At 34.0% G+C, this 14,294-nt stretch overlaps 1 protein-coding gene and 1 long non-coding RNA gene across 9 annotated transcripts in view; one reads left to right on the top strand and one right to left on the bottom strand.

Moving 5' to 3' along the window:
* The window catches only part of LOC138140268 (lachesin-like), a 97,433-nt gene that overhangs the window by 57,739 nt on the left and 25,400 nt on the right, over positions 1-14,294 (top strand). For 3 of the 8 annotated variants that reach the window (XM_069061160.1, XM_069061161.1, XM_069061162.1), the window contains one exon: positions 12,437-12,576. In XM_069061160.1, coding sequence (XP_068917261.1) covers positions 12,437-12,576 — 140 coding nt within the window. The remainder of the gene's footprint in view (positions 1-12,436; positions 12,577-14,294) is intronic. The other 5 variants (XM_069061168.1, XM_069061166.1, XM_069061164.1 and 2 more) reach the window with 5 other exon arrangements.
* On the bottom strand, positions 1,182-12,811 carry LOC138140272 (uncharacterized). Its single transcript, XR_011162463.1, has 3 exons — positions 12,634-12,811; positions 1,407-1,507; positions 1,182-1,333 (listed from the first exon to the last, which is right to left on the bottom strand). It is a non-coding gene; the product is annotated as an uncharacterized lncRNA (long non-coding RNA).

Here is a 14,294-nt window from a genome sequence, read left to right as displayed (position 1 = left end):
ATTCGTTAGAGTCATTACACTTATTCTAAACGAAGCAGGAAGTGTGTCCCGGGGCAAGGCAAGGGGTGGAGAATGAAAATATTTCGAGGGGTGCGGAAAGTGCGACTAGATAGTAATTGTTCTGCAAACAGAGCAAGCGAATGCGGAGCGAGTGGGACAAAGCTCGCTTTTGAATGGAGTTAGTTTTTTGTGACATATATTGGCCTGGATGACAATTGGATTTTAATTGTTTAAATGCGTTTTAATGTTATGGAATAATTTATCTGAAGTTTGATCGGTTCGGTTTTTCGTCACGGAGCTGGCGGAGTTGTGACAATAATCGTGACTTTATCAACAGAAAAAATCATATGTCACTAATGGTTTCAAGTAGAAAATGTAAATGTAAAACACTATAATGTCATGATTAGTACGCATTGCACAAATATAAGGGCAGCTAAGAAGATTTGTCAGCTGCTCGATTATTCCGGAGGCAGCAACACAGATTATTTATTTTTGAAAAATATTTAGAAGCGAGTTTCTTAAGTTTACGGCATGTTTATTGCAACAATTGATAGCATTGAATGGAATCGGTTTTGTAAATAAAGCATCGAATGCTTGTTAGCGGCATCTCACAGTAAACTTTTAACAAGTAAAACAATATTCGACACAAAAATAATTTAGCTGATTCTGTTCAAATTCGATCTGGAATTTATTTACAGATGTAAAATATTGTTATATTAAAGATTGTGGATTTTATGTTTCATTTTAGCAGGAAATTATTTTTATCATAATACAGAAAGTTAGTGTTTTTTTCGTTTTGATAGAAATGACAAGGTCATGTTAGGTAACTGTTTCTGACCTTACATAGTACTTATACATATCGATGTTCATTTAAATTTCTCCTCAAAATTGGCTTTGAAGAGTCGATTGTGAACGCACCGCATTCGTAAGTCTGCAGAGTAAAACCAGAAACAACGCAAAAAGTGAGGTTATATTATATTTAAACAGCTGATCCGTGATCCGTGATCCGTGGTGCGTTCACAATCGACTCTTTAACGCCTACTTTGAGGAGACATTTAAATGAACATCCGATATATTGCACTTTGAAAAATATTCATTGATATTGATAACTGTTGTTTCAAATAATTAATGTTTTATTTAAGAAATCTTGGTTTACCTGTAAAAATTAAAGGGCTTTTCATTGCATTAATTCTTCTTTTCTTTATTTTGAATCAACTAGTCCTGTACAAGTTCGCTGGTGCCCAAGTCTGGAAATCATGGCGGCCCAGAAAAATATTTGGGGAAATCTTGATGTCAGTTCTTTTACATAAACTTTGATGCTCTTTAGGCATTCCTAAGAAAACAATTCTTATGAGTACTACAATTTTCAAAACTATTATTGTAGATTTTTCTTCTTTCTAACTGACCAAATTTCTGAATGTTTTAATCCCCACAGAGTCTTTCTTATTCTTCGCAGTTTTGGATCGTAATCTTCATTAACTTCATTTTCACACAATATGTAGAAAATCTGAAATTTTGATCTATTAGTGGAATACACACAACTAATTTCATTTGCATAAGCAGTCATTAGCAGTAGCAGGTTGTAAAATTTACTGCTCTAGAATCCAGAAACATCTTTATATTTACCGAACACTTTAAACTCGCAAAATATACAAATGGAAGTTCTAAACATTTTAATTTAAAATTAGAGAGTTAATAAGTAGAGTGGAAACACATGTTGAGTCAGTCATCAAAATCTGTCACTGATGTTTTGTCCAGTGGTGTATCATTTGCGTTCTGAAATGGGAGCATTTTAAGTAAGTACGCTTTTATTTGAATTATCATGATATATTTAGCCTTGGAGAGGAAGAAAAGAACTGATTTTAATGTAATAGAAAACACACGAAACACAACGAAACGAAGACGGCCAATGGAAATCACAACAGAAGACTAAAGTACGCTTCTGAACTCGACTAACGTAGCTCCATCTATTGCGTAATTTTATTGGTGTGTTTTCCAGTCAGGTTTTTTTATACATTTTGTCAAATTTTACATAACACCTTCAAGCATTTTTTTTCCACTAACATTTGAAGGATATTATTCTCATTGTGTGGATTTGTCCTTTATTCCTTTATTGGACTCAACTCTGGACTTTATGAAGACTTAAAAACTTCATTAAGTCTACAATAAGATGAAGTGATACATTTTCTGTCAGGTTTAAGTAATCTAGAACAGTGCTACCTGGACCTTTTCGACCTTCTTGCAGAACACGTTTCCTTATCACCAATATCCACTTGCTCTATTTTCCATTTTCATCATCTACCACATACATCTGCACTCCTGGAGTGTCTCTTGGACAGCTGGTCGTCAACAACTTATCCGCCTTAGAAATGTTTTCTCGCCAACTACTTAATTCTTTTAATAAATAAAATTATACCTATTCTCTTTCCGTCTTCTACACATGATGGTATATAAATTAGGGAAGCTTTGAGTTATGTACAGTTGTGTACGATTACTGGGCTTATTTTTAGGACAGTACTAGTCGTACCTAGATATTTATGTAGGTCAGGACAATCTGAAGGTTCAGGTATTTGTAAGAAGAATGACATGTTGGTCGTGTCCGGTGGAGGGTTCGATTTGAGCGCGTTCACGCACGTTTCGTGCCAAACATATACGCATGCATATTTATCGCATCCATTGCAGGACGTACACATATATTCGATCTGCTTCCGATGCGCTACATTGGTGAACATTTGTCAAGTAGAACGGTCGGTCAAATGCGGGTTGTCCGAGTCGATACGTCATCATGGCAATCACACCCCGAGCGCCAATCATTCCCACGGTTCGAAATTGAAAAAGCGCGAGTCACGTCGGCAATAAAGCGAAGCGCTGGGCCATGCGTCGCGTGCGTTTATCACGTTAAGGCTTCACATTGCCTTGAATCATATCCTTACACTCAACCGGGCCGGATAGTCCGTACACACCCTATTCTTTAAATTTTTATGCTCTTCTACTGGCAGAGCACGTCGCTCTATTTGACCAAAAAATACACTGCAACCCATGAAAATGCGATGTACCGGAGACTCACCCCGAGCACACTCATTGCTCCTAAATTACATAATCTAAACCATGATGCGACTACACGACAAACGCTCACCCTCAAAGGGGAACTCCGCTAATAACAGAACACACAGATTAAAAACTACCTTCACCGCTGCGATTTTTAATCCTCCTTTGTTCTACACTAAGCAATCATTGCAACATTCTAATTAGAGAAAATCAGACATCATACTTGATTTTATACTTAAAACTTCTAAATCTACTTTCTCGTAAGATAGACATTTGCACATAAAATATGTTTAGAAAAAATAGTTTTTAGGCACCCTTAATGAAAACGGTAATTTTAAGTACTCACAAAGGGACGAAAAATAACTCTCTTTCGGACGCACTTTTTCGGACGCTGATCGTGGCGCCATTTGTTGGTCTGTTTAGTAAGTTAGCAACGAAAGCGACAAAACAGATAAATTATGTAAATAAGTATGTAATTGCATTGCAAATAGTAAATTTCTAGTTTTGTTGGCAAGCTGATAACAAATGCTATAAAAAATTGTTAATATGTATTAATAAATGTATCTATTTTTCTTTGTAGTTCATGCGGTCGCCTAAAAAATTAATGTGCACCTCTGCCAAAAAGTGTTTTTTGATCTTACCTGTTTTCAAGCCTCGGCTGCGCCTCGGATAGGAAACCCAGACTCGGGCAATTTTTGGCCTTGATACACAAATAACTATGTCTTGTTTTGTTTTCACGGTAGATTTGATTCTATTTAAAACTTAGGTCGTACATCATACTCAAATTTAGACTTAACACTTCTAATAATAATTGTACTTGAAGGCAACTTAGATCTTTGCATTTATGCAAAGAAATAGTTTGTTTTGTATTAACAGTAGATTTGATTCTACTTAAGACTCAGCTTTCAAGTTGTTACATTTTGATGGAGCACTACTTACTTTCATGAGTCATAAAGTCATTCGTCATAATCAAGTGTTATGTGTAGACTTAACACTTTTAATTAGAATTTTCTGTCAAAAATATTCCTTTATTTTTTAATTATGAATATGCCCTGCAAGCAGAAACATTTTTAAATTTTCTCATCTTCCTCATATACAGGGTGTAATCGAAATACACGGAATAATTTTAACCACGAGCTACTGGCTTCATGTAGAACTCGGAAAAAATATTTAAAAAATTCTGTCAAAAAATAAAATGACATTTAATTTTTCAGGTACAATTTTTTATAGTTGCTTTTAGTCTTCTACGTTGTTCCACAACCTCGTAGGTAAAATTTCGGCACATTTTTAAAATACACCCTTGTATATCATATTTTATAAATTGTACGCTAATGCGATGTAACCTTTAGGAAATATGTTTTAAAACAAGGAAACCGCATTGGTGTACGTTTCATAAAACATGATATACAAGGGTGTATTTTAAAAATGTGCTGAAATTTTACCTGCGAGGTTGTGGGACAACGTAGAAGATTAAAACCAACTATAAAAAATTGTACCTACCTCAAAAATTAAATGTCAATTTATTTTTTGACATATAATATTGTAAATATTTTTTCCTAGTTATACATGAAGCCAGTAGCTCGGGGTTAAAATTATTCCGTGTATTTCGATTACACCCTGTATTTGAAAGATGCACTTTTTAACTTCACCAAATTATCGCTTCGTGTTTCCACTATGTGCAAGTAATGTACAAAAATGCAAAACAAAGAAATAAAAATATAAAAGTGGTTGAGAAATTTTCGAAATTTTGACAATTTGGCATAAAAAATTATGTTAAAATAAAATCGTTTAATTTTATCTTTTCTGATACTCCCGTAATGTCGTAATGTTGGCCACTGTGTTGTTGGCATTGAGTAAAGTATTGGATTTTAGAATTCATAAAATTTTGAACAGATTTGATAAAAACAAAAAACTTCAGTTGAGTGTATCTAAAATGCTACGTACTCCAGAATGTGAAACCAATTTTGCTATGAATATTTTATGAAAATATAGTCGATCAACGTGACTGTTTCAAAATCAATCTGTTTGCAATTATAACCAAAAACCATGACTAATGTTCCAGATATATGATTCGTTGAATACAACTAAATGACTAATTAAGTGTTCTCTTTGCCCTCATTTATATTTGACTATTTAGAGTGATTGTTATTACAGAATGTAATACTTTTCTAGAAAAAATTATCTTATCACTTATGTCGCTCTTTCTATCCATCTGACCATTATCAATTATTATCGTGGTCCTGATTGACACAGGATCGGTACAATCATGCATTAGCAATATTTCGACGAAGGGCAAATATCTGACAGTGTGCTTATTTTCCAAAGGAAAGCACACAAATAACTGGAAAAATATTTGTTTGTAACCGAATAATAAAATATTAAACGCATCTAATAATAATAATAATTTTAAAAATTATTATTATTATTTTAATGCAATTTATATTTACGAACAAACATTATTTATCTCATATACATATTTTCTAATTATTAGAATAGTTATACAGGGTGTATTAAAAATGGCGCATACTATTTATGTCACGCGAATCTACGTTGAGCAGCAAACAAAAAATTCTAAAACGAATTTGGTCTTAGACGAATAATTATTAATATTATTATTACTATTAAAAATGACATTAATTACAATCCTCGTTACTTTTTGACTTTATTCGAAAAATCACTCTACTTGTAATGTTGCAATAGCTTCAAAATTTATGAAAAGCATTTAAAAAAATTAAATTACAAATAAACCGAATGGTAAAACTAGTGCTGGAATATTTATTTTACTTTAAATAATGGCTTATTGATACTATTTAAATGTATTTCTCCTTTACAATCGAAGTACATTTCCAAGTTTGACTGTTAATAACTCAATGAGCAGAGGGTTAACAGTAAATTGGCATTAGAGTTTTTTGCTTGTATTTCAATTTAGAATCATGTGATGTAAATATTATGAGCCATTTTTAATACACCCTGTATAATAATTAATTTGTTAAATGGAAAATAGTTTTACGAAGTAACTTGCTAATATTTTAAAAATGTCAATTATACCTAGATATGTTAAATTACAAATATGTATATTTTAGAAGAAGAATTGCGGTGGTTTTAATTGCAGCAACAAGTAAATTATTAAATGGTGATGTCATTTTACGTACAGGTCTCAGCTTACCACTTACATCTTATTCTGACAATGTGACCCTCAAGGTTCTGGTTTAGGTTCTTTAATTTAAAATATTTAAAACTATCAACTGAATTCTTGATGTTAGAAAAAAATTTACCAATCATTATTCATTTAAAAACGTAAAAATTAAAAGTATAAATTAATTATGAATTAATTAATTCTTTTTCGCAATTTTGTACCGTTGATATAATTTTTTATGAAATAAATTTGGTCGTGTAGAACTTAGGAAAAGGTATATTAGTATTTTATTCTTTTAATTAATTCATTTAAAATGTTATTGTATGTAAATTAAAATATCTCTTGATATACGAAATGAACACTTTCGTGGGTGTTGTTCGTAACAGTATTCAATAACATTAGACGTGAAAAATTTATTACAAGAATAAGGGAATTGATTTGGAAGAATTATCCCGTGGCTTCAATAAAATTTGCATAAAATAAAAAAAAAGAACAATAATGAAAGTTGTTATAATTTTGAGTATACATTTTGTTCTTTCTTTGGAATTAGTTGAAGCGGTGGTAGCGCTGTCTGGTGGCAAAGTATTGCGATGTGCATTAACTAAGAAATCGGGGTAATATAAATATTGTTCGGAACAACACGGTGCCAAACAACAGACGCGGCCGACAAAGAAGACGGGATGAAAGTGACAGGAGGCAAGCTTAACGTCAAACCAAACAAAATTAAACAAAACTTTTCCTCTTAGGCAACGTGCTGGTAAGACTCCGGCTCTAGTCGTGCCGGAAAACTTTTCGTGTTTAAGTTTTTCTTCCGCTTGCCCGAGTCTAAGGCCCGCTTTCCCCAAAACAGCGACAAATTATAATATTGATGCGGCTCTACCTGAGTGCAGCGCGTTGCACGTCACCGGAACTAAGCTCTTCAAGTATGAACAGGTATTTACGCTATGTGTATGTAAGCTGTTGGGGTTGCGTGACGATCCGCGTAAGGCAGACACGCGTAAACAAAGCACATGCTTGCTCCCACCTGATCGTCCGGAACGAGACTGGTCTGAACAGGTTACACCTCCTCGGGTGGGGATAAACACCAACTTTTCTACTTCATCACGACAGCGACAATGCTCCGGTCAAAAGTTTTCAAAATCTCCAATTATATCCGCCCCACGTTTATCTCCAATAAATAAACAATCCAACTATAGCCCGCTGTAAAAACGGCTTAGCACCATAGTCCCACTCGGGTGTAATTGGGTTACGTCTAAAGCCTGGATTGGTAGTCCACTCCACTCTTACAATAACATGCCATTTTTCTATTACAGAAAATATAAGTAAACATTTGATGGTGTGTGCATCCCGTTAGCAATGCAAACAGTCACACTCTTCTAGATTGTTTATTTTGTGAAGAAAGAAATAGCACCTCCAGACCGGAATTTTTTATCGACGGACTAAGCAAAGAACTCCTCATCTAATCTTCATAAATTACACTGTACAATATCAACATCTCGTTTTTTACTTTTCCTTAAATAGCGATGCACAAAATCAATTTTCTGGATTTAAATTCGAACGGGAAGGAGATCATCCAAACGAGATAAATTCAGGCCATCAGGACCATTGCTCTGCAAACATTATCGATTCAAATATTTGCACAAAACCGCGTTTTATTTCTTTATTCTCAACGGCAACGACACGATAATCTTTTTATTAATTTGTATAAATTACTAATTTCGACGAAACGTATTATTTTAAAATGAAAAATCGCTTCAGTTTAATTCGTTTTACGAGGTCCGGATTTAAGCGAGCGTGACTGAAAGAAACTTTACAAATAATTAAGTAGCATCCAAAATATTTTATGCGCCTCAGGTAGCGCTATTAACTTCAAAACAAATTTATGAGTGCTTAGATTTTCAATTAGCAAACACCGGACAATCAGGTAATTGCAACGTCCTGTTATTCGACGCCATTCTTTCATTTCGCACTCGTAATTTACACAAGTTTTATTCAAGGTTAATGGCTAAGGGTACGAGTAGAATTATTATTGGGGTAAAAATATTACGGTCATGTGATCAGCAAAGGTGTTAGCTTTCTTGAGTCGATAAAGGAAAACAAATTATTCCAGAAAATTTAATTTCCAGTTTCGAGTACATTCCATTTTCTATTTAAATTTTATGGACAACATGTTGAGTTTTTTTTTTGGGACGGTTTATTACGCAGTTGATGTCAAAATAACACATAAATTAGAAATCAGACTGGCCCGGCGCATCCACCATTTTTGCCACATTTAAAATTTATTTTTCAATTTAAATAAACGTGAAAATATTAATCGAAGGTAAAATAACAAGACCTAATTTTTCTATCGGATAAATTTTTCAATTTTACGAAAACTTTTTGCTTTGACAATTTTACGAGTTGAATTTGCGCATTTTTATTCTGGTTAGGCCCGAGAGCCTTAGCTCGAGGGTTTAACTTTTGAATAAAAAATGCCAAAATCTTAACGAGTAAAATTGTCTAAAGCAAAAATATATAGGTGAAAATTGGGAAATTTATCAGATATAAAAAATTAGGTCGAGTTATTTTTGGCAAGATTAATTCCAGAATACAAAATTCAACGTTAGGTAATTAATTATTTATAATACAGTTATTAAAAACACAATTATGTATTAACAACAATTTGAAAATCTGACAGGAGTAGCATGCAATTTTAATCACTTTTGACAGTTGACAGAGTAGTAGGACGTTTCTATCGCGATAAACAATTTTGATTGGGTGAAAGCAAGCGCTCTGATTGGCTGAATACGCACTTTTGATGTACGTGGGAATAATCAGCTGACCGCTTTAGCTTTCTTGTGCTGATATGGGACAAAATTACAAAACGAAATAAAAATTATAAGACAAAATATATGTATTGTATTTTTTTCTCAATCAGTGTTGCGACGTTTTATTTATTTAATTAATATCAAAATATCACAAAGCGGTTCTACTATTTTTTTAAACAAAATTCTATACCTAAGTATTTTCAAATCCCAAAAAATATCAAATTACCCCGGCGCATCCACCATTTTTATCACAACAATTTTTACCTGTGAAAAATTTCTAGTAGTACATTTTTTAATAATAAATAATCCATTGTCATAAAGATGAGTATAAAATACATTACTTTTGACTTTTATATTGACTAGGCTTCGGTAAAAAAAAATGTGGTTCGATTTATGTGGGCTCTTTTGTAGGCAAGTGTAGAGTCGGCAATAAATTTTAATAGATTCTGGTCTCATGACAGAGTTAAGCCGTTGTACCGTCAACAATCATACTACGATCAATTTTTCTCCCATGAAGGGTTTGTACCAAGATATTTATTAAAGCCTCCAGGGAGTATTTTATAAATGGATCTCAGATGTGGCTTTTGCCTAATTCAGAGTGATGGTTTTATAACAATCTCGCTGCATTTTATTAATCTGATTGATAATAATTATTTTTAATCCCGTGCTACTTTTCACGTTTTCAACGCGCACATAACAAAGCGGAGCACAAACTAAATTTCACTCTATCAATTTGCAGAATGAGAGTGCGCTTTGCAGACAATAAATTATAGTAAATAAACATTCATCACGACGAATTTTAACAAATGTTTGCTGCATAAATCATACCAACAAATCTAAATATACTACTGGGAAGTTATCGACGTATAGCTGGCTTAAAAATATATAGTTATTGCTCGACTATACATAGGAATTAGGTGTGAAAACGTCTGATACTCCAGACGTTTCGCTTCTGTAAACGATCTTGACTTAATCTAGAGAGAAGTAAGAAATATATTGAGAAGTTTCTTGAAACTTCCAGACAAAGTTTGTGATCATTTGTTGTGTTTGGTTTTGGGAGATTGTTGCACAACAATCTGATTTCGTAAACGTGCTAGATCGTATTAAAAAAATTACTGCTACTATTACGATATCGACACGGAGACCGTCGTTACATTGTATTTATCGGCGTTTTATTATCAATAAAATCGACTGATTTTTTATCAAAGATGCTCCCATAAAACCGTCTCCACCGTCAAATAATTGTTTCCAGGCCATCGATACCTCTTCCCTCACACAATTCTATTCTAATCGGGGCTGTAATTAACAAACAATCACGAAGATTGATTATCGATGATATCTAAACCATTCCACAAAAATAGTTGTATTTGTAGTGAACTTATCAATTTTAGAACGATTTGTCATTGCTGCAATAACTTCTAACATTTTCGATTGGATTGGAGCAGAGAGGCCTCAGCAGCGTTGTTAAATGTTTATGGTGTCATCAACATAAATTACAGTTATCATTAAACATGTGCTCCCGAACAATATAGTGGCAAAGGGCACAGTTCGACCACCACTACAATGTGTTTCCATTTTTAACTCAAGACTAATACAGGATTATTCACGTAAGATGACGAGCCTGACTACGTAAAGATGCAACCGAAAATACGATTTATAAAGCTATCTCGATCCCTATTACATTATCATAATGTACATAAAACATAGATAGGTTTTAAGGTCAACATAATGAATGTCAAGTTCTCACAGAAAAATACCTCTCTCAACAAAGTATGATTCAATAACAATAATAAGCAATTAAAATCACAAAAGTAATGGGTATCTAGGATCATGCCGGTTCTGACATCATTCGAAAACATTTTCAAATTAAATATGAACCAAAAATGCAATGACAGATTCACCTTTCAAACTGATAGAATACCTACTTGGATTCCTGATTTAATTTTTAAATACCAAAACACAATGTATGCTTTGTAAAATGTATTTTGGGTTGCATTTTTATCTGGTCAGGCTCCTCATCTTACATGAATAATCCTGAACGAGTATATTATTATTTATTGAAACGTTTGTAAAATTTCTGTGTGAACATAGATGTCCCAAAAACTGCAAGATCTCGGGAATTAACTCCCAGATACTTTATTACAACGCCAGCAAACAGAGTGTTTGTTGAGCGAGCGTTGTTGTTGACTCTGCGTGTGGATGCATCTTAAATTTAAAATGTAGCCACAAAACGGTGCTAAAATTTTTATTAAAAAGCAAAACATGTTTAAACAATTAACACTGCTCCGCGGGGTATTGCACATAATTATCAACACAAGCCGCAATACGAGAACATTTATTCATTTCGTAACACTTAATTTAATTCATCTCTGCTTAGAAATATTTATCGGGATCGCCCATAATAAAATTTATCTGGGAACTGTTCAGACGTGTTCGGATGTTATTGCAAATATTTTCGCCGTATTACAAAAGTTAGACAGAAACTGACATTTGTGCGTCAACAATTAATTTCCAGTAAGTGTGTATGTCATAAATGAAAGTAGAGAAAGCTTCGCGCTATGTTTTGAATTAATTGTAAAGCAAAAGAGCTCATAAATGGCGTATTGCTTCAAGGAAAATTAATTACTGTAATGGGGACGGATAATGTAACCTTCCTATTTGAAAAGTTTTTTGATACTCAGTACGATCGCACGAAGAATATTAATAAATTATAACACACGTCAGAAACGAACAAAGTTATTAACAAAATGTAAAATGCATTTGTACTCTTATTAACACGATTCGTTCATCTATTTTACGATCAGGTATTTAATTCCACATAGAAATAATATGTGATCAGATAAACAAACACTCGTTTATGATGTTTAGTGAATTAAACTGTGTGGTTCTAGTTTATTTTAATTTATGCATTCAATTATATCGTACAACGTTGCAAAGCTGTAAATTTTTCGGACACGTTAATTTTTTGTGTTAATGAAAAAGCGTTCGTAGTTATATTAAAAAAAAATCCCAGCGCCTCCACCATTTTTACAATCCCACTTTCGAGCAGTGCTGGGCTCGATCGAGCCAAATAGGTCAGTTTTTCGTGCTAACAATAACCGTGAAGTAAGTTTAAAGTTGTAAGTGTATTCAGAATTGGAAAGATAGTGAGTTTAGAGTTGTGTGACAATTGTGAGTTTGCGAGTCTTGTAGGTTGCGATATTCGGGAGCGTTTATTAAAATTGTTGATAAGAGCTATTTTAGGCGAAACGGTTCGGGTTGTAGTTTAGCGTGGCTTCGGGTGGTATATTTGCCGTTGGAATTAATTAATAATTAAAATTTAACATACAAGGAGCGTTAGGGGTAGTAAGAGCTTAGAGCTTCCTTATCTTGCTTAAATATTATAAGTGAATTGTTATGCATGTCATGTATGAGGTTTATTGTAATATGTGGTGATATGTTACAGCAGGAGTTTCTGGCTTCGAGCCGGACTTCCTCTACCCGTTGGAGAACATCACGGTCGCTCAGGGACGCGACGCCACCTTCACCTGCGTGGTAAATAATCTGGGGGGATACAGGGTGAGTGGGGATCTCGCCACAGCCAGGGTGTGTATCTATACTACTATACTAATGCACCCATGTGACCGCAATTTGACTGCAAACCTGTTCAGAGCGGTCAGATTGCGGACCGCACCCATATGCACCGAGCACTGCACCCGCACGGCACAACAGCACTGAGCACCAGCACAACAACGATAGCACCTTGCACAGTTGCTCACTTCCACTCCACAAATAACCTTCGTTGTTTAACGCAAAAACTAACCGAAAAATCCAAAACACCACATCTCGCATTGGAATTTGTCAGGTGAAATTGTGAATATTTTTCGAAAGCACAACGGTTTTTGGTAAATAATTGTAAAATGCTATTTGCGTTCCAACAATATGATTAAAGAGTCTTTAACAGGTTTTAATGGCCTATGTTTATTGTTGATTGGTCAATGCATAGGTATGCGTTTATGTTTTGTGATGTTGATTTTATTTAACTGTGAAAAACATGAAATAAATAAATTTGTGGGAAACAAATGAATTTTACATGAGTTGTTGGTCAATGAGACTGTGGAATTGTGTACCAAAAATCGTTGCAGGTATTTAAGTTGGTTTTGTGTGCATCGATTTGCATTTAATCTAGAGTTGTTTGAGATTTGATGGATTCGTCTTTACGGACCGAAAGGACAGGTGAACCTCCCGCGATTGCAATTTTACAGATATTTCGATCAAAGAATCGACGTATCAGAGGAATTTTATCGTGTACAAAATAAATCCGAGAAGAGCTGGAAGATATGCAGAAATAGTCGTAATACTCGTAGGAATATTAAACGAAATGCCCTATGTCTGACTACAAATAATGCATTCGATCTCTAAACTCGTGATCTATGTAAGCAATACACGGATGTTTATCTGTGTAAAATCTACTGAGAAAATGAGAGAGCTCTAATAATTTAATGCAATCAGATGAGCACTTGACATACATCGCTCACAGAATTCCAATTTAAATTTCTTTATCAGAGGCGAACGAAGAAAAACAACTTGTCGGCGTATTAATTTTAAATATGTTAGGTAAACTCTACATTCTCTACAGCACAAGCATCTCTGTACACTCCTTCAGTGAAAAGTGATAAATCTCATACGCAAAATCGCCAAAGTATTCTTTGAGAGATTTACTCGCATGATTGTCTGTCTCAAACAGATTCTTTCCTATCCGCAACCTAAAAGAAGTTTCTTTTAAAAATACATTTACCCAAAAAAATTACATTCCACCGAATAATATTTTGTGCACAACCTAATTTATTTAAAATTCTATTTAAATTGTGTCCCGCGGCTCAGATATTTCGAAAACAGTCGCCCATTATGTTAGGCTTTGTGATAAAAATGAGCCGACCGATCAATTAGATTGATTTCTTTTTTCGTATTTGTGAACCGGTCTAATTTGCAAATTGTAAACTCTCCCATGTGGATCAGTCGAAAATTCGTCCTGAAACACAATACCAACTTCGGTCTGCTTAATCAGTTGGAAGTTGCGGGTACAGTTTTGTATGAAATGACCAATTTAAAATCAGTAAATATACAAAAATTATTTAATTTCGGGTAAATACATTTAAAGATGAACAAACAGAAAAAGCAATTAAAACTGTGTATCTCATTCACTTGGTGTGGTTTATTCACAGTCAAATACGAGTATATTGTTCGTGTTTAAGTAATTAAGTGGACAGGAAGCTTGTCGAGGTAAGGGGTGTGATCGTGAGGGGTTGATATTCGCGACGTCT

The sequence above is a fragment of the Tenebrio molitor genome, chromosome X (genome assembly GCF_963966145.1).
Source record: "Tenebrio molitor chromosome X, icTenMoli1.1, whole genome shotgun sequence".
NCBI lineage: Eukaryota > Metazoa > Arthropoda > Insecta > Coleoptera > Tenebrionidae > Tenebrio > Tenebrio molitor.
The sequence above is the reverse complement of the archived record's forward strand: the minus strand, read 5'-3'. Positions and strand labels throughout refer to the sequence as shown.